At 52.1% G+C, this 23,799-nt stretch overlaps 10 protein-coding genes across 10 annotated transcripts; 7 read left to right on the top strand and 3 right to left on the bottom strand.

Annotated features, from left to right (window-relative positions):
* Nucleotides 1-845: 845 nt before the first annotated feature.
* Nucleotides 846-3,174, top strand: J4E92_005703 (uncharacterized protein; the record flags this gene model as incomplete). The annotated part of the gene is made up of 3 exons (XM_051497081.1): nt 846-996; nt 1,057-2,931; nt 2,987-3,174. The coding sequence occupies 3 exons, from the start codon at nt 846-848 to the stop codon at nt 3,172-3,174; spliced, it is 2,214 nt and encodes a 737-aa protein (XP_051352741.1).
* A 510-nt stretch (nt 3,175-3,684) lies between these two features.
* Nucleotides 3,685-4,547, top strand: J4E92_005702 (uncharacterized protein; the record flags this gene model as incomplete). Its single annotated transcript, XM_051497080.1, has 4 exons — nt 3,685-3,687; nt 3,982-4,135; nt 4,224-4,460; nt 4,519-4,547. 4 exons carry the CDS (start codon nt 3,685-3,687, stop codon nt 4,545-4,547), a joined length of 423 nt encoding a protein of 140 aa, XP_051352740.1.
* Nucleotides 4,548-5,176: 629 nt separating this feature from the next.
* J4E92_005701 (uncharacterized protein) lies at nt 5,177-5,731 on the bottom strand (the record flags this gene model as incomplete). The annotated part of the gene is made up of 1 exon (XM_051497079.1): nt 5,177-5,731. One exon carries the CDS (start codon nt 5,729-5,731, stop codon nt 5,177-5,179), a length of 555 nt encoding a protein of 184 aa, XP_051352739.1.
* Nucleotides 5,732-6,928: 1,197 nt separating this feature from the next.
* Nucleotides 6,929-7,564, top strand: J4E92_005700 (uncharacterized protein; the record flags this gene model as incomplete). The annotated part of the gene is made up of 2 exons (XM_051497078.1): nt 6,929-6,982; nt 7,040-7,564. 2 exons carry the CDS (start codon nt 6,929-6,931, stop codon nt 7,562-7,564), a joined length of 579 nt encoding a protein of 192 aa, XP_051352738.1.
* Nucleotides 7,565-8,326: 762 nt separating this feature from the next.
* Nucleotides 8,327-9,488, top strand: J4E92_005699 (uncharacterized protein; the record flags this gene model as incomplete). The annotated part of the gene is made up of 2 exons (XM_051497077.1): nt 8,327-8,753; nt 8,800-9,488. 2 exons carry the CDS (start codon nt 8,327-8,329, stop codon nt 9,486-9,488), a joined length of 1,116 nt encoding a protein of 371 aa, XP_051352737.1.
* Nucleotides 9,489-10,232: 744 nt separating this feature from the next.
* On the top strand, nt 10,233-11,372 carry J4E92_005698 (uncharacterized protein; the record flags this gene model as incomplete). The annotated part of the gene is made up of 2 exons (XM_051497076.1): nt 10,233-10,569; nt 10,699-11,372. 2 exons carry the CDS (start codon nt 10,233-10,235, stop codon nt 11,370-11,372), a joined length of 1,011 nt encoding a protein of 336 aa, XP_051352736.1.
* A 1,302-nt stretch (nt 11,373-12,674) lies between these two features.
* Nucleotides 12,675-13,523, top strand: J4E92_005697 (uncharacterized protein; the record flags this gene model as incomplete). The annotated part of the gene is made up of 2 exons (XM_051497075.1): nt 12,675-13,073; nt 13,140-13,523. 2 exons carry the CDS (start codon nt 12,675-12,677, stop codon nt 13,521-13,523), a joined length of 783 nt encoding a protein of 260 aa, XP_051352735.1.
* Nucleotides 13,524-15,874: 2,351 nt separating this feature from the next.
* Nucleotides 15,875-17,102, bottom strand: LAP1 (Leucine aminopeptidase 1; the record flags this gene model as incomplete). The annotated part of the gene is made up of 2 exons (XM_051497074.1): nt 15,875-16,852; nt 16,911-17,102. 2 exons carry the CDS (start codon nt 17,100-17,102, stop codon nt 15,875-15,877), a joined length of 1,170 nt encoding a protein of 389 aa, XP_051352734.1.
* Nucleotides 17,103-17,411: 309 nt separating this feature from the next.
* Nucleotides 17,412-18,854, bottom strand: J4E92_005695 (uncharacterized protein; the record flags this gene model as incomplete). The annotated part of the gene is made up of 3 exons (XM_051497073.1): nt 17,412-18,330; nt 18,379-18,584; nt 18,648-18,854. The coding sequence occupies 3 exons, from the start codon at nt 18,852-18,854 to the stop codon at nt 17,412-17,414; spliced, it is 1,332 nt and encodes a 443-aa protein (XP_051352733.1).
* Nucleotides 18,855-22,088: 3,234 nt separating this feature from the next.
* On the top strand, nt 22,089-22,953 carry J4E92_005694 (uncharacterized protein; the record flags this gene model as incomplete). The annotated part of the gene is made up of 2 exons (XM_051497072.1): nt 22,089-22,374; nt 22,424-22,953. The coding sequence occupies 2 exons, from the start codon at nt 22,089-22,091 to the stop codon at nt 22,951-22,953; spliced, it is 816 nt and encodes a 271-aa protein (XP_051352732.1).
* Nucleotides 22,954-23,799: the final 846 nt, after the last annotated feature.

Genomic DNA, 23,799 nt, shown 5'->3' with positions numbered 1-23,799 from the left:
ACGTGTCAGGCCACGAATCGTCATCATCGTACCAGTGGATGGAAATATCGAGATGCCGTGGTGGTGAGCAGTCAGGCATTTTTGATCGACCCGGTTCATTTGGCCGAAACCTGCGGAGCCGCGGTATGGCCGGCCGACATGCTGCTCGCTGGCACACAGACGTGATCGCCTCGTGTTCGCCAATATTGCTAGTTTCCAATGCGATTGTCGGGCGGCAACGTTTGCGGTCAGATTTCATTTCCTAGACAAAGGCTGCAGAGGCTAGCGAAGCACATGTTGCAACCACGCGTTTCCTAAAAGTAGCGTGGCGGAAACGGCGGAGGCGGCAAGTATCGCGTGCAGTTTGGCTGTGGCTGAGGTGTTGCAACGAGAACCATGTCTGGAGCATGTCTGAGCACGTCTGAGCACGTCTAACGATGTTGGCGGTGAAGGTCAAGGCAGCCAATAACGCAGGCTGCGGGAAGCGTCCCAAGTCACATGGACCTTGGCTGTACGTCATGGCCGCGACGCTAGCATTGGTAGCCGCGATATGCACGACCGCGGGCCAGCGATAACCCTCCTTCCTGAGCACGCGCATTGTTCGTAGTAAGCACATGTTTGTGCTGCCTCCCCAACGTGGATATGGAGACTCCACATCCCGTCACCTGTCCTTATCGTGCATCTGCAGCGTCGTGGAGACTCAGGGTGTTGGTGTGGAGAGAGGGTCCTCGTGAGTCTTGCGCTGAACAGACTAGTCATCAGAGGCTTGGTATCGATTACAGGCTGCGGCGTGTGATATAGACCTCGCTGCCTCTCCAACACCCCTCTTGCTCTGTTTGTGAGTATCCTTTCCAAGGGCAGACGGCATGGTCAACTTCACTCCCTGGCGGAAGCCGCAACCAGCGGAGGCGGGTGCTGAGAGTTCGACTGCCACATCCACCACACAAGAGAAGGATGCCCCACGGCCCAAGTGGAATCTGGGGATCCTGAGCGACCCACAGACGGACGAAGTGCCTGGTAAGGACGTTCCTGCACTATGATCGATACACGAACAAACAATTAATACCCTCTTCACAGGCTCCGTTATCCTTCTGTCCAAGACGCACAACCGCAACGAGCCGCTAGGACTGCAACACGCCCACGCACGCACATCCGCCTCGTCGCTACCCACCACACAGCGCCCCCAGCCCCTGCGAACTGCCTCGCATGGCTCCCGCCAGTCGTCCCGTTCGCGGCGGCCCGAGAAGAAGCGTACAAAGGACGGCCGCTTCATTCTGGACCCTCAGCCCGAGGATTCAGCAAATGACCCGCTCAACTGGGCTCAGGTGCGACGCGACCTCGCTCTCATATCGCTCGGCTTCTACTGTATGGTCGGAGGAGGCATGACGCCGCTGTTGGCTGCTGGCTTCAACGATGTAGCTGATACATACGACGTGACGATTCCCCAGGTGGCCTTGACTACAGGCCTGTACATGTTGGGACTTGGTCTCGGCAGCGTCGTTGCATCACCTACTGCCATCTTGTTTGGCAAGCGACCCGTCTACCTGGGCGCAATCATACTGTTCACCATTTCCTCGATATGGTGCGCCGTGTCGCCGAACTACGCCTCACTGGTGGTGGCTCGTATTGTCCAAGGCTTTGCCGTTTCTCCGGTCGAGTGTTTGCCCAGTGCTACCATTGCCGAGATTTTCTTCCTCCACGAAAGAGCGTATCGCCTGGGTATCTACACACTACTTTTGCTCGGCGGAAAGAACCTGATCCCCTTGGTCAGCGCCGTCATCGTGCAAACGCTCGGATGGCGATGGGTTTTCTGGATTACCGCCATTGTTGTCGGGTTCTGCTTCTTCCTCATCTTCTTCTTCGTGCCCGAAACATTCTGGGACCGAGCACCTAAGCCAGCCAAGCGACACACTCGCGCCCGCAGTAAGAGTCCAGGAAAACACCATGGACATTTCCACTTGCCAAATCTTCATCACAAGAAGGCCACAGATGGACAAGCGCAGCACGTATCGTCAATGCCAGCGACGCCCTTGCCAGCATCGCCTCTGGCGGGACCTCACGAGCAGCCTGCCAAACGCCATAAGAATGCCCATGTTGGATTTGCAGAGCCGGATCCCGATGAAAAGACTGGCCACGTAGATATGGCTGACGAGACTGTACGCCATGCAAGTGTTCCGCCAACTCCTCGCTCCCCGATGAGTATTCATTCTACCCCGGGCGAGGACCCAAGACACGACTACTTTGGCCAGCTCCCGGCAAATCTGGGGTCCGACCCCGAGAAGCAGGATATTCGAGCGGACAGCGGACACCCGCCGTCGGATCCTGCTGCAGCGGATCACATCTCGGAGCAGCTGAGCATCCACTACACCGACTACTACCGTGATGCCCCACCAAAGTCGTACCGGCAGTCGCTCAGACCGTGGAACGGACGTCTTGTCAAGGACAAATGGCTTCGCGTCGCGGTCCGCCCCTTCATTCTATTCGCCTATCCCGCAGTCCTTTGGTCGTCGCTTGTCTACGCTCTCGCTGTTGGTTGGCTGATTGTGCTTTCTGAGTCGGTTGCCCACATCTACCGCGATACCTCGTATAACTTCACCCCGCTTCAAGTGGGTCTAGTCTACATCTCGCCTTTCATAGGTGGCGTTCTTGGTACGGCAGTGGCAGGTCGAGTTTCCGACCTTGTAGTACGCTACATGGCGCGCAAGAACGATGGTGTATACGAGCCGGAATTCCGTCTTCTTATGGCGTTGCCAATCGCGATTAGCACTGTTATTGGACTTATGGGCTTCGGCTGGAGTGCAGAAGAGAAGGACAATTGGATCGTCCCTACCGTCTTCTTTGGCGTCATCAGTTTCGGTTGCTCGTTGGCTAGTACGACATCGATTACTTTCGTCGTGGACAGTTACCGCATGTACGCAGGCGAGGCACTTGTCACGCTCAATTTCTCGAAGAGTAAGTCGCTCCTCAACACCGTTTTGAGCATACACATGCTAACGCACCTTGACAGACGTTCTACACGGCTTCATCTTTTCCCTCTTCTTCCCGCATTGGCTTGAATCGAGTGGTAGCAAGGATACATTTTTGGCGATTGGCGGCATTCAGTTAGGATGCATGTTGTTCAGCATTCCCATGTACATCTACGGAAAGAGGGCACGCATGTGGACTGTCAGGAAGAACTTGATGGAGAAGTTTTAGAGGTTTTCAATAGATTTGACTATGTGAAAAGATTGGATGTGCAGCAAGCGATTGTCTTCTCGCGAACTGCGAACAGTGTTGCTGTCCGTCGTGCGAACATCTTGCATGAGGATAGTAAAGTGCCTGCATGAGATATGATATCTACCAATGTCAATGTAAATGTATTTTTGCTCATCCCAGGTACGGCCGGATACAGATCGTTCCATCTTCAAGTAAAGAGAGTTCTGCTGATGAACTTTTGTCATCGTCCAAACCTTATGGTCTGTTGTTGTGCCTAACATGGACATCAAATCGACACCTAGTACACCGCTCGTTGCTTAGACGACGACGCTTCGCCCTTGGCGGCGGGCAGTATTTTGCGCTCGACGCACCCTGCGGCCCCCGCTCAGGCTACATCAAACAGCCCCTTCAACACCAGATTGAACCCTCACACCGCCTATACCACCGTTTTTGGACTTGCTAGATATCCTTCTTGTCACCAAGTAACTCACACATACACCTATATACACAATGGTATGTAAAAGATGTTCCTTCCCCCCGAAACTCGGACCCCGCATCACTCGTGGCTTCCACGCTATCGTTGGTTGGCCGCGGCCAGGTCGTCCCTGCCCTGGCGAGCGGAACATGGCAGCGGCGAGTGGCCGCAACAGCACAACGCGCGTGCTTCACTTTGTCGCACATGGTGTCAACAGAGCCCCTTCACTCCGGCAGCAGCAACACCACGACCGAACGCTTCAGCCCACAACAACCCCACTACTAGCAACTTGACAACACACGAATCGAGGAGCAATGGATAACAGTAACCAGGCCTCCACAAACTACCGCGAAGCTTTCCAGCTCTTCGACAAGCGCGGCAACGGCCGTGTCGACCGCGGCGCACTGGGCGACCTCCTCCGCGCATGTGGCCAAAATCCTACACTGGCTGAGATTGCCGACCTCGAGCGTGGTGTTGGTGCAGACTGTACGTATCTCCACATGCCATGATTCGCCTTCCACAGGCGTCTCACCCCCGCTGCACCTGGACTCCAGGGCTAACCACTTGTGCGCAGTCGACTTTGACACCTTCTCCAAGATCCTCAACCGCCCCGGCGGCTTCCGCGAACCCTTTGACATCGAAGAGTACATCCGTGGCTTCCAGGTCTTCGATAAAGATAGGAGTGGCTTCGTCGGCAAGGGTCAGATCAAGTACATTCTGACCAACCTGGGCGAGAAGATGAGCGAGGAGGAGGTCGATGAGCTGTTCAAGAGCACCATCGATGCTAGCAATAACGAGGTGGACTACAGGGGTGAGTCTCTACGTGTCCACATACACTGAGAGTGACATTGGCTAACTCCTTGCTACAGAGTTCGTCAAGACGATTGCGGAGAACTAGGCTACGGTTCCTGCCGTCCTTGTTTCGTTTCTTCGGCACCATCTTCTTCCCTTCCATTAGGATTTTACGCGAGCATGTCTGAAACGGGTCACGGTTTTTTGCATGCGGATTACGTCGGCGTTGGAACTGTCTTAACATGATACATATACACTTCTTTGATATCTGCACAGTAGGGCTGCAGGGCATGGGAGTCAGATAGCTGCGAGCAGCGAATCAAGATGCACAGACAATATGATAATAAGTCGAGTAATGCGAGTCACGCATGTGCAAGTGAGAAGTTGTTGTAAACAGGGAATGCAACTCTGTTTTTGGATCCATAAGGGACGCTGTGTGCTTATAGACATGTAGGCTTCTTTCCTCCTGTAGCATGAGAAGCCTTGCGCGTTCACCAATGGGGTATCTAGATGTGAGAAGGGTGAGGAAATAAAAACGTCCCGCTGATCCACGCGGCCAAACTCCGAGCGACATGGAAAAAGCAACCGAAATCAATAAACGCCGAGACCCAGATTCGTCAGGGTAATCGTAATCGTGATTCCATAAATTCTGTTGAGAAGCACTGTGCGTAATCCCCAGGGGGAAGAGTAGCGGAAGGTGGGGAGCCCCAGGACTCAACGGCTGACGGATCCGCCCTATGCCTTGACCTGAGTGACATTGACAGTGCCCATCCCTGCGCCGCCCACTGCGGATGCAGATGCGGGTGCGGTAGCCGTCTTCCCCATGATCATGTCGCTCGTCTTGACGAAGCCACCCGGGAGAAGGAAGACGTAGTCTTCGCGCCTGCCGGACCGATCAACGGAGAACTGTTGCCAGTCTAGCTGGTAGCCCACAACCAGATTGCACCGTCCGCAGCGCTGCAGATAACGCTTCTCGAAGCCCTCGTCGCTGGTTATGATTTCAGCTTGGCGATCTTGTCGGGTGGACAGGAGGAGGCCGTAGTGGTCTTGCGAAGCCGCGTTCTTGTTGCGACCGGAAGTGGGCGCTGGAGGCAGCGGCATGATGTGTGCGGCATCGCGCGTGTGTTGGCGTTTGGGTAAGGAGGGCAGTGGTGTGGTGGTTGCGAGTAGCAGATGATTGCACAGGCAGTGGTATGTGTAGACTGTGTTGCTGGCCTGGAGAGAGATCTTCTCCTCAGGAGTGGGAGAAGGCATGGCGAAGTAGGCGCGTGAAGTGGTGGCGATATCCATCGTGGAGGTTGTGTGGGTGGATGTGTGAGAGGAAGGTGTAGTGGATGGTCCTGGAACAGGCGTGTCGGGGAATTTATGCTTGTGAGCAAGAAGCGATGCCGAGACCCTTTATATAGTCGCCTAGAAATGATGCGCGGTACCGATCAACGGAACCGTGGTTGGATGGATACAGCGAGAACGCGGGCTGGCGTATGTGGTAGTCGCGCTATGTAATCGAAGTGGAACGTGGTGGAATATGCTATGTCCGATTGGAGTTGAGACGGGCAGAAAATCGGAGGTCCGACCCTCTTATAGCTGGAGCGAAGGAAGGTCGACGACGAACCCTGATGCTGGTTCCTACGCTTGAGAAACAAGCGTACGTGGTGGGACTGTGGGGATCCTTCCTGTCTCGTCGTGCACAATGTAGGATCGCCGCCAGTGCAGAGTGCCAAGTCAATCAATAGTAGCTTGTCTGTGCAAAGGCAGAAGCGGGTGAGGCGGAGGCGGAGGCGTGTTTGCGCTGGAGGGTAATTTGTTTGAAAGCCGGGCCGGGCTCGAAACCCTATGCTCCAGCCAAGCTCAGTTATGAGACCCTCTTGGCGTGTCCTGTTGGTGGAGTAGGCGGTCCAAGTAAGCTAAGCTTGGAGTCAGAGGGTGCTAGCAGAAAGGTCTGAGTGAAAAGGGTCCACTAGGCGCTCCACAGTAGTAACGGGAATTGATAAGAGCAAGCAGTGCAGGTGGGCATGGGCTTCAGGCAGAGGATGTGAGATTTATAGTGCCATAGGCGGCCGGCGGAGGAGGAGTAAGGGCAGAGGGCGTCGGCGGCGTCATTGCAGATTGCGCGGACAGCGGCCAACCCCACGATGCGGCGTCGGCGTCCCCACGGTGCTGGACGTGCGTCTGGGTGTGCGAATCGATGTGTAGCACCTCAGCACGCGTCGCATCAGTTCGACGCGGATTGCGCCGCCTGCAACTCAGCATGTGACACGATATGAGATTGGGCCGAGAACGGGGCCCTTTGGTCGCCTCGCCTCGAGATTCCGGTGTAGCGTGGGCGCTACGGCGGTGGTGGGGTGAAGAGGTATGGCGTGCATGGTGCATGGAAGCGCACGAGGAATGTTCCGTGCGCCGTCGCCCGCTGGCGCTGAGTTGAGACTGTTTGGCGCCTCAGTGCTTGCGACGACGCTTAGACGCCATCTGAGGCGACACACGGGGAGGATGCCGCTCACCAAGGACGTCGTCAAGTTTGGCTCCTTTGTCGTCACCAACCAGGTGCGTTGTGCCTGTGCAGCCGCTGCCGTAGTCGCAGCTGAAGCTAACTCCATGTAGGTCTTCCACCTAACACGCCTGTCCTTTGCCATAGTCAACCTCAAGCCACTACTGCCCGGCCATGTCTTGGTTTCGCCGCGTCGGGTCGTGCCACGTTTCAACGATCTATCCGCTGCCGAAGTGCAAGACCTCTTCCTGACTGTACAACGCGTATCCCGCATGGTGGAGCGAGTCTTCAGTGCCTCGTCTCTCAACATCGCCATACAGGATGGCGTCGATGCAGGCCAGAGCGTGCCTCACGTTCATGCACACATCATTCCTCGCAAGAAGGACGACCTAGAAGAGAAGGGCGGCACAGACGCTATATACGCCATGATGGAGAGCGAGGACGCAGACCTCAGTAAGCAGCTAGCCAACAAGGAGAGGGCAGCCGGGGCAGGTCTCGCTGAAGAAGAGAGAAAGAGTCGCTTTCCTGCTGTGGACAACGATAGCCGCAAGCCCAGGAGCGACGACGAGATGCAGAAAGAGGCCGAATGGCTGGCAGAGGAGATGGCCCGCGACGAACAAACCGCAGGGACTGCATAAGATGGCCAACGCGCTGTCTAGGTGGTTTCTTCTTGGACCGTCATGCTATACTCGGAGACTATGCATCGCAGCTACTGCAAGCAATGGCGTCCACATTGGACTCAAGCCTTGCCTCATACTTGCAGATGATGGATGGTGCATATGCAGACGCTTGCAGTTCAGAACAGTGTGCTTGCAATAAATGAGTGCTCTTCATAAATCCAACACTGATAAATCCTGGATTTGTCGCCACGCAGTCATCTCCTCCCGTCTCTTCCCGTCCGCTCGCTTGAGCGCCATTGTACTTTCGACGCTTCCTCGTTGTCGAGAAACCCTGCATAGCCTTCGAACGCACAACGCAAAATGGCCTATTCTGCACGGTAACAAGCATCCCGGGATTCGCGTCAACATCTGTACCTTTGCCTGCGGCGCAGTCGCGTTTGCTTCCGTTATGCAGGAAATCTTGGCGCTGCAGCCTGCAGCCTGGATTGCCGCCCCAACACCGCGCCTTCTACCGTCGTGTATATCACGCTACCACTGGTAACATTCTCCTCGTTCCTCGTGTCTTCAAGAACTAATCCTTCAGCAGTCGCCCCAGATCACTTCGCTCCAGGTCGCGGGTTCGTTAGAACGCTGGGTCTTGGCGTAGGTAGCCTTTGCTGTGTAGTACCAAGGTACCGCTCAGTCGATAAGCTGATCAACTTCAAATTGTCGGCCTCCTGCGAATATTTCAAGCCATCGCTCACGATCTCAACATCCACAGGTCGTCGTTACAGCAAAACAATGACGTCCTCTAATACCGACTCAGACTCTGATGAAGTCGAATTCCTACACGAGACATACAAGGGAAAGGAAGTCATTACTCTCCAGGACGAATTCGAGCATGCCAACGACACTGAGCAGACGCCTCGCAACTACTCATCACCATCTATGATAGGCTTCCGCCTGCTCGACCTTCCGGCGGAACTGCGAATCCACGTATACTCGTTTCTGATCCCACACAACATGGAAATTACATTCGAGCGGTATGGATGGTCGAGTAGCAACGAACCCGACTGGACCACAAATGCCTTCCGAAAGGACGAAGACTTCTCATACAAGATAGGAAGCAATCCATATTACAAAAACACGAAAGTGCGCCGCTATAACCATTTTACGGTCGAGACACAATTATTCCGAGTGAGTAAATTCGTCTCCAATGAGACCAAGTGTAAGTCATCCCGTTGACTCGTATCATTCTGTACTAATGCTTCCAGCGGTTATGTATGGGTCGAATACCTACAACTTTACTGTACATGGAAATTCCATGTGGCCAAAGTCACTACGGAGCCCGTTCGTCTTTGGACCTCTCGGTCATCCCGATCGACTCCCTCTACTACGTAACCTGCGAAGCATCCATATCGACGTAATACCCGATGTCGATAGCCACTGGGCGGTTAAGCGTCAGCGATCAAGACTTGAGTATCTTGTCGAGATTCTGAAAGAGCATGCAGATGACACCGACCAAAAGTCTCTTTTGCAAGATCTGAAAGTTGATTTCCAGCTCGTCTCACAAGACAAGATGAAGAGGATGCTGCGCGATCGTCCTACCTGGCAGCAGGTCGTAAAGCCTAGTATTCCTGAAGACACTGGGAAGTTCATGTTCGGTCTTGAAAGCCTGGCATCCCTTCGGGGTATCAGAGACGTCGAGATCAACGGACTACCGGAGTGGTACACGAAATGCCTACAGCTAGCTATACAGGGCAAGGGAGGAGACATTCAAGAGACGGACTGGCCGCTCGTGGAAGTCAAACGTCGTGCGAATGGGAAGCGCAGGTCGTCGAAGAAGTTGTTCGTCTCGATTCGCAAATGGCATCAGCCAACCCTGGATTGGAAGGAGTTTGCTGAACGTAACGACATCACAACCCCAGCTGACATTGACAAGTTCTGGGCAGACGAGGCGTAGACTTGGCAGTTGTGCATGCTTATCTTACTCAAACAACGAGGCTATGTACACTAAGCTCCTGTAACAGCGGAGTCTGAATCATGCGGTACATTGAAACAGACATCCTCAAGACGCGTGGGTGTATCAGCAGGAAGATGAAGCAGCTCGTTGCGCTCATGGTCATATATGATCGTACAGCCTCGTTAGGCCATGTATTCACAAGTTTCGGTGATGATGGTCCTGACAAGTGACAGTCTGGACCGATTCAGCTTCAACGTAATTGTGAAGTTAACAGCGGTTGGAAGCATTCGAGGGAGGAAGCTCTATAGATGACGATTCACATGTGACACAGCTGCTGCATCGGCTTCGTAGCTCACATGAGTAATCCCTGAAGGGACGGCGACTATCAACAGCTATTCCATCACTTTTTGGCCTGCTTGACTGCAGAGATGACTGCGTGTAGACGTGTGACTCTTGCTGTACTACTCCATCCATGTATGGTACCTACAGGTATGTGGCTTGCCCCACGTTTGCGGCTTGATTGGCTGGCGAGCATGACGCGAACTACGACCATGACCTAATGACTCCTATCGCGCCGCGGCCTTTATCGCCATCTGTCCCTAAACACATGCTCAGTGGGTAATAGAGCTTCTGTCTCCTTGTCCTCTGTTCAGATATCTATCTACTACGATCTCGTAGCATCTCCCTTTGTTGAAGCCCATCCCTACCACGCCTCCCGTAGTTCGCACCCTCAACGCCACCACAATGGCCGTCGGCGATATTCCCTCAAGCCCTCAGCAGGCAGCTGCCCCGCCTCAGCCCATCGACATCGAAGCGTGGACGGAGCAAGCAACTGTTGCGCTCAGCTCGGTGGCTATATCCGCCCCTGGTGATGCGCTTCAGAGTACCTCGGTTACGCTTGCGATACCGCTCGACCATGATGCGCCTGCCGCTGCCGCCCACCCCGTAGGTGCCTCGGCAGCTGCAAAGGAGGGTGGCTACTATCATCGCAAGGAACCACTCCGTCGCGACAGCTTGAAGAGGCGTGAAGCCCTGCTCCGCGGCAAAGAGGGGTCAAGGCGCAGGCAGCGTTGGGAGAATGGTACGTTGAGGGTCTGCCCCTCCCCCTTCCGCTGGAGACGCTTTGCGCATCGCGACACCATCTCCTGATCTTCCCATGCACTGCGAGTAATTCATCGTTTAAAGTACGCGTCAATTGATTTCTAGCCAGACCGCCTCCTGAACAACCCCTACGCTGAGCCTCCGCTGCCGAAGGACTGGGAGGTCCATCCTACCTACACGTCCAAGAATGTACCCTACTATCTCGCTCCGCTCTGGGACGCCGGCCTCAAGCGCCAGTCCAACGAACGCAAGACCGCCGCCGTCGCCCAAAAGTCCGCGACCAAGACTGTAGCCAACAAGCCCACGACTCCCGGTGTCGTGCCCAAGGAGCTGCGCGAGAAGCTGAAGCGATCGCGCGGTGCCAAGGGTCTGCTCATGGACCTTGAAGGCGAAGTGCGCAAGTTCGTAGAGGGCTGGGAAGAAAAGGAGCGCAAGGCAGAGCAAGACGGCCTACCTGCCGATCCGGACAGCGAGGACGACGAGATCGTCTTCGTTGGAAGGAACGGGCAGATGAACGATCTCCGCTCGCCTACAGAGGCTGAGGCTATCAAGAAGGAGCTCATGCTCTTTGAGACACCCGAGGAAGACGTTGGAGGCAGCTTCGGACGTTGGCTCGTACACCACATTGGGGTCTACTATGGCTTGAAGACCTGGAGTGTCACTGTTGGCAATCCAGCCAGGCGCGAAGCCTATGTTGGCTTAAAGGGTGCGAAGCTCCAGGCTGGCAACACTGGCAGCCAGGTCTGTGGCACCTTGCCTCGACCGCTCTATGGCTTGGTATAGCTTGCTCATGGTCTCTTGAGCTCCTTCAAGATCTGTCGCGCACTCCATGTCTGTTCATTTGGTCTGCTTCACTCATGTACACGGCATGTACATGATTTTGTATCTCGGACTCACACCTTTTCATGATTTTTGTCGCCGCTGCGATTCGCATCTGCATCTACATCTGCATATAGATGGATGGGCCGTAACTCTTTGAATCACACATCATGTCCTTCTAGGAAGCTTGACTGAACAATTAATCGTGTTGCTGATGCTACGCTCAATTGGAAGTAAGGCTGACCCAAAGCTCGGTCGCGTAGCACAAAGCAGGGCCAACCCCTTAGCTCGGCTTTGTGCTGTGCATGCACACATGAGTCGCGAACGTTAGGACCATGCTACGTGCCCTGACTCTCTCATAGACTTGTTCTTCTAGGATCACACAATGTTGTCAGTGGCGTTTATGCGTTACTTCGCATAAGAAGATCGTCTGCAGGAACGATCCTTCCGATGTAATTTGTTCGTCATCGCATTGAATGTCCTTCTCTCGCGTTAAGACGAAAGTTAGAAACAAGCTTAGGAACACTAACTCTTCTTACCTTTACTACGCACTACAACGTAGCAAAAAAATAATAAGAAAAATAGAAAGTATAGATCTTACTACTGCGAGTAATTTTATCTTTTTAGATTTTTAATTAGACGTGTTATTGTAGAGAGAGAAGGCCTATCTACTATTAAGAGGCTTCTAGCGTTTGTCTTAACGCAAGAGGTCCTTGTCGCGCACCCCTATACCTGGACAACGTCCCGCTTTTGCAGGTGGCTACAATCCACAAGACAAGGGTGTTCCTATCGGAATCAGATTGAACATCCTTCCAAATGATAGTCGTGAGGGGTGGTCTTGGCGTTGGAGCGAACGGATATAACCCTTGATCGCGCCAAACTTCGAATGCGTTGCTACCATCAATCGTCCTCATAAAAGTACCAACATGGCGACTGAGATGCAAACGCCCGAGGTGTACGCCCCCAAAATCTCCGAGTAAGCATTATAGTCATGTGGCAACGACTTACAGAAAAGCTTACTAGTGTCTTAGGTGTCTGAATGATGAACACCAGTTTCCTCTCTTCAAGAAATTGCTTACGCTTTACAACACTCAACTTCATCAATTATACTGGAAGCATCCATGGTGGTTCTTGCACGGCAATCAAATAGAACCAATGTACATGCAGCTGCTTCCCTTCCACGTTCGCGCAATCACTAATTCTGCTACCAGACTTTTACACCGCGAAGGCGGTCCTATCTTCTTGGCCTACGCAACAACGAACTACATGCTGATAAAACACTATCTGCCTCGTGAAGTTCGGGACATGATTTGGGCCCAGGTCTGGGACGAACATACCGTTGAGGAAAGCCTCGTTTACATGCGCAATACCATCAACAGCACCTGCCGTCTGTGCCTCAACACTAAGAACCTAAACTGTCCATATCATCTATGTCTCCCATTCTTTGTGCGCCCGGAGCTGGTTGGATCAGAGATGGCGACAGAACTAGTGGAGTCATGGTACAACATTGCAGCGACCAAGCACCACAAGCTACTCTACGCGTGGACCGCCAAGGGTGTACAGGAGATCATTTGCAAGGACGCTTTCAACATTGGACGCGAACCAGCCCAGTTCATAAGAAAGCTGGAAATCAGCATGAATGTGGACGATTTCGTTCCACCACAGGTAAGTTCTGACTGTACGAAGTGCATGTGAGACATATACTGACTTCGTACCTCTACCTCTGCGCAGGTGCCATTGGAACCGGGAAAAGAGGGTTGGGGTGATATCAGGAGTGCAGAACATCGCCGGGAACTCATCACCGAGCCTCTTTTGAAGATCCAAAACAAATCGGGATTCCGGTTCAAGATTGAAGTCTGCCACAGTCACATCAGGCTCAACCTCTGGAAAGAGGTTTTCGACACGTTTCGAGAACCGGTGAGAGTGATGAAGGACGAAGGGGCGATTGTGAAAGCCACCTTTATCTACAAGGGAGGTCATAATAGGAGTGACGATGTGGCAACGTACGACATCTTGGATGCTATGACACAGCCCGAGGAGGAATGGAAAGCGAACGCAGTAGCGTTCTTTGATGCGGTTTGTTTTTCTTCACCTTCGCACTTCGCATCCAGCTGACCACACGCATCAGCGACGCAGAATTCCAGACGAGCACCGTCTGTACCGGGATGAGGATCGCCCAAATTTCAATCCAGAGAGCCAGGCGTATCTCACTCAAAAAGAACTCGAAGACCGCCATGAATCCTACATGGATTCGCTCAATTACTCTGGCACAGATGACGGCCCTCCGCCCCATGATTATCTGCGCGAGTACATGGAAACAGGGACTTTGAAGCATGAGGAAGGAGTCTGTCGGTGCCCCGATTGTAATACGGCCCTCGGAGACCACCTGCGGCGGGCAAGATACCATTACTCGAGTGACGACGATGACGAGCACGGTGGCCACATTGGCTACATTGGCAACACCTACTACCATTATGATGATGATGACGAGGAGGACGAAGAGGATGATGAGGAAAGTGATGAGGGTGATGATAATGGAAGCGACGGGAATGCTGGAAGCGACGGTGAAGAGATGGATGATGTTCAAGGCGGACAGCAGTCAGGCGCTTCTCATCAAACGTAAGCTTGTTTGAGGCATATCTCAGGATATGGCCGCAAAGTAGTCCTACAGTAACAATGAGACTAAAATCGGTCGTACTTTGCTTCTGGCTTTCCCGTGGCCTAGGGAAACGAAGGTTCCCTCATCTCTAAAATAGATGAAATCAAAGTGCTAGGCACCAAACCAAGCCCCGCTATCGCGCTCTCTTTCCCCGTCTCTACATCTCAATCTGAATCATACGACTCATCCGAACTACAATACGGGCTTTCCTCGTCGGGGCCAGTATTAGACCCATCATCTGAGCCAGTGTCAGATCCGTCCTCTGAATCCGTCTCTGGATCGTTGCTGAAGCAGTTGTTCATTCTGTTGGTTGTATCTTCGTGATGTTGAGGGTCGTAATCCGGATTGTCTTCCACCAGATAGTCCCTGTGTCTGACCTGGAGGCACTGTTGTCGCGGTTTGAAAAAACTTTCTATCATATATTCCTTCCATTCCGCACCGGGATCCCGGATATGTGAGTTGAGGTCATACTTTATACTCGAAGTCCTGTCTGGTTGGTAGAACCATTGAACGCGTATGTTCCGACTGTGTTCCTTGAAAGCTGTCAATACGGGTCGCAATAGTTCAAAAATGGGGGTCCAGAGGTTGAGTCGGATGTTTCTCTGGGGCAGTCGGATGTAAAGGTGGAAGTCGCGTTTATGAACGATGCGAAGTAATTGGTCAACCATGGCCTGCGCTTCGGCCGGGCTAGCAACAAGGTCCTTAACGGGGACCTCAACAATCAGTCCTCTCAGTACCGCTGTAGGCTTGAGACCAACTTTGAAAGCATCTGCAGTGAGTAGCCGGATTGCCTCAGAAAGCGTAGTTGCGAAGAGGTGGCGGTAATTCGATCCTCCAGGTACCATCTTGTACCACATTTCCAGCGCCTCGCGCGCGGTCTCAATCCCAACGTAGGACTGTTTGATGAAGTGTGGAGCTGCTTTGTGTCCCATACATTCCTCCAAAGTTCCGAATTTACAATAGCAGTCTTCCTTTACAAGATCGCACAGTTGGCTCCAGGACTTGTTCACAGGAGCGGTTGCGCCGCCATTCGCGCTCCAGAGCTCTTCATAGATCATTTCGCGTATCTCACGAGGCAAGAGACGTTGCATCTCATCGCAGAAGGCCATATTCCAAGCTCGACTGTGAGATCTTACAGTGGCTCGCGACGTCCTTGGAAGAATGCGTTAGTGTGTTGTACGTTTGAGAGCGAAAACAATGCATTCTTCCACATACTTCGCGTATAGAGCACGCTTCTCGACAAGAAGCCGCACTCTTTCCTTTTTCAATTCTTGAAGCTTGTTGTTGATGGAACTTGTCTGTTGCATAGCCCTATTTGTAGATCAATCCATGTACTCGCAAAGGTGAAGGTAGAGCGTACTCTTGTAATTGTTGGTACGTTCGCCATGCATCTTCCTTCTGGCGATTCTGCTTGCACCTGCATGCACTCATCTTGTTCATCTGAAGTAGTGACCACGACAACGTGTGAATAGTATCTAGGAACTGGGGATGTGTTTGACCAGACCGAGAAAGATCAGAATGTGGGAGAGCAACGTTCGTTCGGGAATCTCAGCTAGCCATGCGGACGCGGCTCCGGGATGAGGGTAAACAGATCACCACTAGGGCATTGTGTTAGCGCGTACGCCCTACACCGAATCACATATGCAGCGACAGACGCCTGCATATACACCACATGGAGTGCTCGATGATTTGGGGGATCATTAACAATACGTTGATTCATGACTGCAAAACCGCTGGCTGTTCGTGCGATAACTACGAAATATCCATGTCGACGGCGGGAAGTAAACCTTATCCTACTTCATCGCCGCTAGTCAAACTTGGCAAAAGCAAGTTCATACGCCAGAGCAAGCGTCATACGCGCGTGCTGAAGCATATGGTCGAAGCTCAGATACTCAATCTTATCTTCGGTTGTGTGTATCTTGTTGTCGCTGTACTTGAAATCGGACTCAATGACGAAGGCTGACGGGTAGCCGGCCTTGGACGCGCTGGCGTGATCTGAACAGGCGTAACCGCACTTGGTCAGAACATACGGAATGCCACAGTAGACAGTGATGATCTTCTTGATGAACTCGGTAAGGCCGGGGTCAACGAAGTCAGTGATGACACCAACAGACTCAGGCTCGCCCGCGTCCAGCGTCTTCTGGACGTAGCCGGTCATGTCCTGCTGAAGCATAGCCTTGACCTTGCGAGCCTCCTTCTCGTAGGACTGGAAGATGGCCTGCGATCCCAAGAGGCCTCCTTCCTCAGCAGAGTACCAGTGGAACTCAATTGTGTTGTCTGCTTCGCCCTTGAGGATCTCTTCCGACTTGAGGAGTACGCGCAGGGCTTCGAGGATAGTTACGGTACCGCTGCCGTCGTCGTCGGCGCCTGGGGCGGCCAGGAGAGCTGGGAAGAAGAGGTTGATGCTGTCCTGGTGAGCGCCGATGACAATTGTCTTGTCGCTCTTGCCAGGAATGGTGGCGATGATGGAGGACTGGCCCCATGGGTGAGGGAACGCCTTCACGGAGGCTTTGACAGCGCCTGCATCCGCGAGAGTCCTGTTGACCTGGCCAAGAAGCCATGCCGAGCTCTCGACTCCGTATTTGGACTTATAGTATCGCGTGTGGAACGAGGTGAAGGTCTCGAGATGCTCGCGCATGTTGTCCTTCTCCAGCTTCTTGAGCAGCGGAACGATGGTCTCGTTGTGTACAGGCTTTTCGGGGAACTTGACGCTCTCGGTCTTGAACCGGCGGTCCAGCGTGCCGAGCTCTTCATTGTGCGTGATGTCGAAGAAGTTAATGTTTTGCTGTAGCATGTCAGCGGCAGGCTCCACATCGTCCACTGTCGGTGCCGGGTGGCCATACCTTGCGTAGCTCCCATTTCTCATCCTCTGTAACCCATCTTGTCTCACCCGGTGACAGCTCGATGAGATACTCGTCTGGCTCGATGATAGTAAGCTGCGGCTCCTGCAGGACCGCCTGGGGGTCCTTGGGATGCGAAACTGCAGCTGCAAGGGCTGCAGTGTACAGAGGTAGTAAGATGGTTGTTGACTTCATGATTCCTGGGGTGTGAATGCTAGCAAGAACTGTGATAACGTCTATGGCAGCTGGCACGGTGGCTGGGTTGACGCGGTGATGCCGAGATAGCGGCGGAGCTGTCCTGTTTCAGCCAAGCGCGTAGATCATCCGTCACGAGGTCACGCGTAAGATTAAGCAACTAGCTGCTACAAATTGACTACGGCGATTTACCGAGTCTGTTGACGTCGGACCGAGCTGTCAAAACACCAAGCTCCCCTACTTCAAGGTTACCGCTGTGTTCACGTCTTGTCACCTCTTTCCATGCGTTCTTAGCTCCTACTTCAAACACTACGCCTTGCAAGCCAACGCCACGATCCCCGCAGTCCCGAATAGGATGTATCTCTCCTTACGCTCCGTGAAGAGAAATGCACCTGCCAAACCTATGGAGACAAGCATCATTGTTTTAGCAAAGAGCACGAGGCTTCCACCTGTTTCCTCAGGACTCAGTAAACGACTTTCGCGCCTCTTTTTCAGCGCCTTCAACATCCTGACGCGGGTATTCAGATGTGTAGCGGCACCGAAAAATGTCCTGATTGTAGCATCGCGTACGCTGTGACCTGGATAGTCATAGTCTTCGTCGTTCAGAGGCTCGATAATCCTCTTCATAGCTGGCTTTCCCGTCGCCATGCCCTCCCAGTAGATACGTCGAAGGGGAAGTCCGATGTCATGGCAGACGCGAGGTAGATGCTCTGCAAACTTTTGGACGAGCTCGTCGCTCAAGTCGTGCTCTTTCAAGGAGAATCGGAGACCTAAGGACGCTTTCTCCAAGTCACTCGTTTGGAAGGCCGCCTCGCGCTCCTGTGTCTGATGCTGATGCAAGGGTACCAGCTGGAGAGTACGTTTATAGCTGCTGAGTCGATCCCACATCAGACATGCCTGTCTCTTTCGCTGCTTGTTGATTTTCTCGACGAGTTGTGTCATCAGAAAGGGTCTTCCATCTCTCTCATCTAGCAGTTCTTCGAGAGAGTTGCAGAATGCTGTCGTAAACGACTTTGGGCCTGGACCAAACGTTTCCATGTCTTCCGATACTGCTGCCAACAGCTGATAAGTCCGCGTTCCTAGGTTTCTGCCTTTGGCAGCAAGGCTTGCCATACAGCAATCAAGTACAACAAGAGCGTCGCCTTGCATTTCTTTGAGAATCGGAATTTCCGCTTTGGGCCAGCTCGCTGTTGCCTCATGCCGTCCAGTAACCCTGATGATCTCGGAGCTGACTCTTTAGTTTTGCATTGGCACGAAGTATCGACGGGTCACTCACGCTGATAGCTCGAGTAATTTCTCGTCATCTTCTGCTCCATGTCCGGTGTAGTAGAATATCAGGAGGCTATGTGGGTCATCATGCTCGAAAACATGATCCAGAATAGCTTTGTTGATGTCGAGCTGCGGCTTTTTGTTGTCGTCGATGGAATGTACAGAGCATTGATAGCCGAATCTGTCTCGGAAAATGCGTTCCAGTCGCGCAATCTATGCCTTTAGGTCAGTAAACAGTTCGTGGTATTGGCGTTAATCAATTCGGGGGGGACCAACTTCTTGAGTGTGGCCCTTGAAATCGTCAATGTTCTCATTCCAGCGAATGATCTTCACTGCAACTTTAAGATAACCATTTGGTATTTTCAAAGCCTCATTGGCGGTCTTTTGGAATATGGCCTGCCTCAAAGCGTCTCGGCTTTCTTCCAATTTTCGTGTGGCTGCGTCATCCGATACATTGGCGGAGTTCTTACGCGAGATCTTCATCGGCGGAGGACTGTAGCCGGCCAATTGTTCGCTTCGCTGTCGTGTCACGTCGGACAGCATCTGTTGTGTCGTCATGGCGGGTTCCCGTGCAACTCTCAAAATTCGAGGGCGGCCATTGAGGGATCGGTCCTCTTTTTGTAGCACCACATTGGGCTGTGTTTCTTCCGGTACGTTCACCTGAGCCCTGTGGCAGTGCTGACATACCCACCTGAGTATACAGCATAGGCGATTTAGCCCCGAGCAATCGAAACATGAGAAGGTAAAGTTTGCCTTGTATTTTGCCTTTTTTGCCCTCTTTCCTTATTGGATGTCAGACCCGGAGGTTCGTCCTGCGCATCGCGCCGTAATCAACATTCTTCCAACCACAATCGTAGCCGCCCCACCACCACGGTAGCAATCAAGTCAGCCGTCTGAACGATCAGAGAACCTGAGGCTCAAGCTCCGAAGATGGCACAGACTGGCGTTGCTCGGGGCTATAAGGATGCAGTGTCGCCTGAAGTATGCCTTATAACCCAGGAAGCCCGAGACTTGGAGGGCGCCAGTACGCCCATGAACTACCTTATTGCCTCAGGTACTATTATTACAGCGAAGCGACCGGAAGGTTCATATATCGTCTGCAAAGCCACCAATCATACTGCTCCAAATGTCGGACCAGGTGAGACCTCGTGGGCTCCGCCACCTAGGCACCATTGACTGGGTCTATTGCTGACCGGTTCTGCTTGGTCGATTTCAGGAAACCTCCTCTGGAAACGAGCGACTCAAGTCGGGCGTGCGCGTTAGTAGCAACCCTACGACGGTAAGCATCGAACCTTGAGATGTGATCAATGAATATGAATGATAACCACGACTAGCGCGGTGGAACTTTCACCTCTGGTGATGAAGTCAAGATGAAGATCACCGAAATAAAGCCCGATGGAAGAACCCGGATGTATTACAAGACCTTCGACATCTTTGAATCCCGTCTCGTGTCTGATCACTACGAATATCAGCTGACCGATCCCAACACGAATGCATCCTGGGAAGGAGGCAAATGGTTTAGAGAAAGTCTTTTGTCGAGTGCTTGAGGCGCTCACGGTATTGCCACGTTTCAGGGTTACTATTGGCTAACGTCCCGCGACATGGTCACAGCTCGAAGCTGTTGTGATCTGCGGGTATTCTCAGCCTTCCCAATCATACCACTACAAAAGTATTGCAATTCCGCAGATTATAGGCCTTCTCCCGTCTATGTGTATCCTCCACTTTACTGAACCACTTACCTTACTTCTTCGGTCATTGCAGACACAGATTCACGATGCATTCGCCCAGCACTCTTCCTTTTGACATTCCTGATTTGGAAAAGGGTATCGACTCGATTTCAAAAGATTCGAATGATACGACGATGGAACGTGATAGTCGTGCAACAACTATCAATGTGAATGACGCAGGAAAGAGTTCGCTAGGTCCTCTCGCCACCAACACCAAAGTAGCCAAATTTTCAGCTGCTCAAATCACACACAACAGCATCAGCGAAACTATAACGATACCTCGTATGTTCAGAGAGCGTGTATCCTGTTGAGCAGAATGCTAAAGCTACAATAGTGGAGGACTACAGGAAGGGTTACCCGCAACAAGCAGCGTTTCAATCCAGCGAGCCCAGCTGGTCCATATACCGTGGGTTCAACTATCTACACTCCCGAGTTATCTTGGAACTCCAAGACGAGCTCCGATGCATGGAAGAACAACTTTCCGATATGGACGAGTTCGATTTCCACAATGGTGACGGGACACGACTGATGTCAAGAAACAGCGACCTGATGCAGGCCAAGCGGGATAAGACTAAAAGTGTGCGTGCCGGCTTGATCAATGATATCAGAGCGAAGCTTGTCAACTATGGTACGTATCGTAACGGCGTACGTGGTACATTAAACTTACGGTACAATAGACGAAATTCTCTCAAGAGCTCGTGACCTCAACGCTTTCCAGCGTCCATCAAAGCGCGATTATCGCAGCTTTCGAACATGGTTCTTCAACGAGAAACCACTGAATTATGTACTGGAGGAGCAGTTCATAAAGCGAAAAGAAGACCTCGTCTCACTTCGACATGGTCGCGAATGGTCAGGTTTCGATGGTCTTATCGAGTCATGTTTACAGAGAGTACATTGTGGGCTCACTCAAGTAAGCCGCTACTGTCTATCGGCGTATATTTCAAGTCTAATCCTCCCAGAAACTATTCGCAACTGAAGAGCTTCGCAAGAAGACAAGCGACAAGTGCATCTTCTACTACTCGCATTCACGCATCGAAAAGCTAGTCGGGCTGATAATCACGCTCATAATTTTCGTATTGCTGGTTTTACCAGTCGTGGCTATGTATAAGCTGACTTCAGTTGGTGACCGCAACTCAACCTTCGACGCCGTCGGTATCCTGGTTGTTTTCACGCTTCTGTTCTCGGCGGCCATGTCACTTGTGACGAAGGCAAAGCGGCACGAGCTGTTTGGTGCCAGTGCGGCATATTGCGCTGTACTCGTCGTGTTCATCAGCAACTTCAACAATGATGGAAGTCGCTAATCTGGTTCATCGTGGAAGCACTTGAGCAGTCAACGGTCTCTTCGTCTCTTCCACTGCCATGGTCTTTTCTTCGTATGTACAGACAGATCCTACTTGCCGTTGTTATGAAGATGACAGTCTCTAAGAGTTCGTAGCATGAGGTAGTAACACATCTTCCATAATGATCATTGAGTGAATTGTCTTCTTCGTCTGCACAGTGCTCGTTATCAGCGCGTCCACAAAGAATCGTTCAACGCGAATGTACACCAACGACAATATTCGGCAAACATCAGCACCTTAAATCCGGAATTGAGAATCGCTTACCTACATGATGCAGAAACACGCCCTGGCCTGACGTCATCACTTTACGTTGTGGTCGCGGTGCAACTTAGCTAGAAGAAATTCTCTCGTCTCGTCCTCGTATGTCGTTTCGATCCTTCGAATTTCTTAGTCACAAGTTGTATGTCAAATATCATTTCAATGTCTACGGGTAGGTGTCAAGCTGGCACAAGGTGCGATTGCGCGCGATGCGGGTAGCTTTAACTCCGGGCGAGGAAGCCCACGAAGTTCTTCTCGGGCCTAAGTATAAAGAGGGGGACAGAGCTAACGAGCCCCGAGCCAACGAGACAACGAAAAAACCGTGACACTTTGTTCATAGATATTTCGGATTGTACTAGTATACAGATTTGTATCGCAACACACCAAACGAAATGGCAGACTCTTCAATCGTTTTCATCACGGGCGGCAACACTGGCATTGGGTACGAGACCGTAAAGGCTCTGTATTCTTCACCACAACCGCACACCATCCTGATGGGCAGCCGCTCTCTCGAAAAAGCCAACGATGCCATCTCCAAGCTCAAGGAGGAAGTCTTGGAGTCCAAGTCAGATATCGTCCCTGTCCAAATAGACATTGAGGACGATGCGTCGGTCGAAAACGCATTCAAGAACATCGAGAGCAATTATGGTCACATTGACTCGCTAATCAACAATGCCGGTATGTGCTGTTCTCTGTCTCTCCAATGCGGCAGACTGATGTGTGGTAGGCGGATCTTTTGATGGCATCATGCGCAAGGACCCTAGCCCCAAAGGCATTCGCGCAGCTTGGAACAGAAGCTACTCCCTTAACGTCACTTCCACCCAAGTAGTGACCCATCTTTTCGCGCCCCTATTGATAGCCTCCAAACACCCTAGGCTTCTCTTCGTGACTTCTGGTCTGTCTTCCCTCGAAACCTCTTCCAGTAGCTTCAATTCCAAGCTCATGAACGCACCGCCGCCAAAGGGTTGGCCCAAGCCACCATCCATGGCCCAAACAGCTTATCGCTCGAGTAAGGCTGGGATGAACATGATGATGCTAGACTGGACACAAAGTCTTAGCGTCGATGGAGTCAAAGTCTTTGGCATCAGCCCCGGATTTCTGGCTACGGGATTGGGAGGCATGGGGCCGGAAATGTTGAAGAAATGGGGTGCGGGCGACCCAAGTATTGGGGGCGTGTTCATCAAGGATGTTGTGGAAGGGAATAGAGACGAAGATAGCGGCAAAGTTATCAACAAGGATGGTGTGCAGCCTTGGTAGCTGCGCTATCTGCGGTATGATAGGCCGTCGGCTGTCGCACAACATTCGCAGATCTACTATTCTCGGTATCAGTCCATGGTTTGCTAATTTTCAGCCCCCAAATGAAGACGGTCCCTATGCCAGTATTGTTTTCATGGGAGCACCCTTTCATTCTCTGGGGCTATTTTAAATCAACCTTTCGTGCATGTGTCGACTCCTCCTTCGTCTTCGTGTTACATCATAGCTTATAATAATATGCATGATGCTGTGTATCCAGGGAAGGCTGACCCATCCGCAGGCGCCATTGCCACGGTGTCCAAGGCCTTTGAACCTCATGAGCTGAAACTCGATGGAATTGTGCGGTGAAGAAACCTCCCAACATTTACCACTGCATTAAATCGCAGGTAATGTGGAATATGTAGCCCATACAGTTGACGTCTGTATCTTCGTGTGGGAAAAGCAGTGAGACTTTCGCTGCTCAGCCTTGTGCCTTCGTCCTCTTATCTCTCCGCGTTCCCCGCCCCCACTTCGAAGAGCACAAACCTATGATCTTAGCTCTGGCCTACTACCCAATACGGCTAATGCTATCATCGCAACAAACTGCGCCTCGCTGCAAGTCGCTTCTACCTTTCCAATGGTTCGTTCTACACCGTGGAAGCATCTTAACGACAAGTATGTTCGCGCAACCGCTCTATCAGACGCTATCTCGTCCGTTAAATATAGAAGAGACAGCAGGTAGCAGAGTTATGAGCTGCATTGCGTACTTTATCGTGTTCTGGCGATGCACAACTCTTTACAATCTGCTTCGATAGCTAGACACATACCTTCCACAAAAACACTGTATACTATTACCAATAACCTACTTCC

Source organism: Alternaria infectoria (genome assembly GCF_024043175.1).
Source record: "Alternaria infectoria strain BMP 0036 chromosome Unknown scaffold_8, whole genome shotgun sequence".
NCBI classification, from domain to species: domain Eukaryota; kingdom Fungi; phylum Ascomycota; class Dothideomycetes; order Pleosporales; family Pleosporaceae; genus Alternaria; species Alternaria infectoria.
This window is presented reverse-complemented; position numbering and strand designations above follow the sequence as displayed.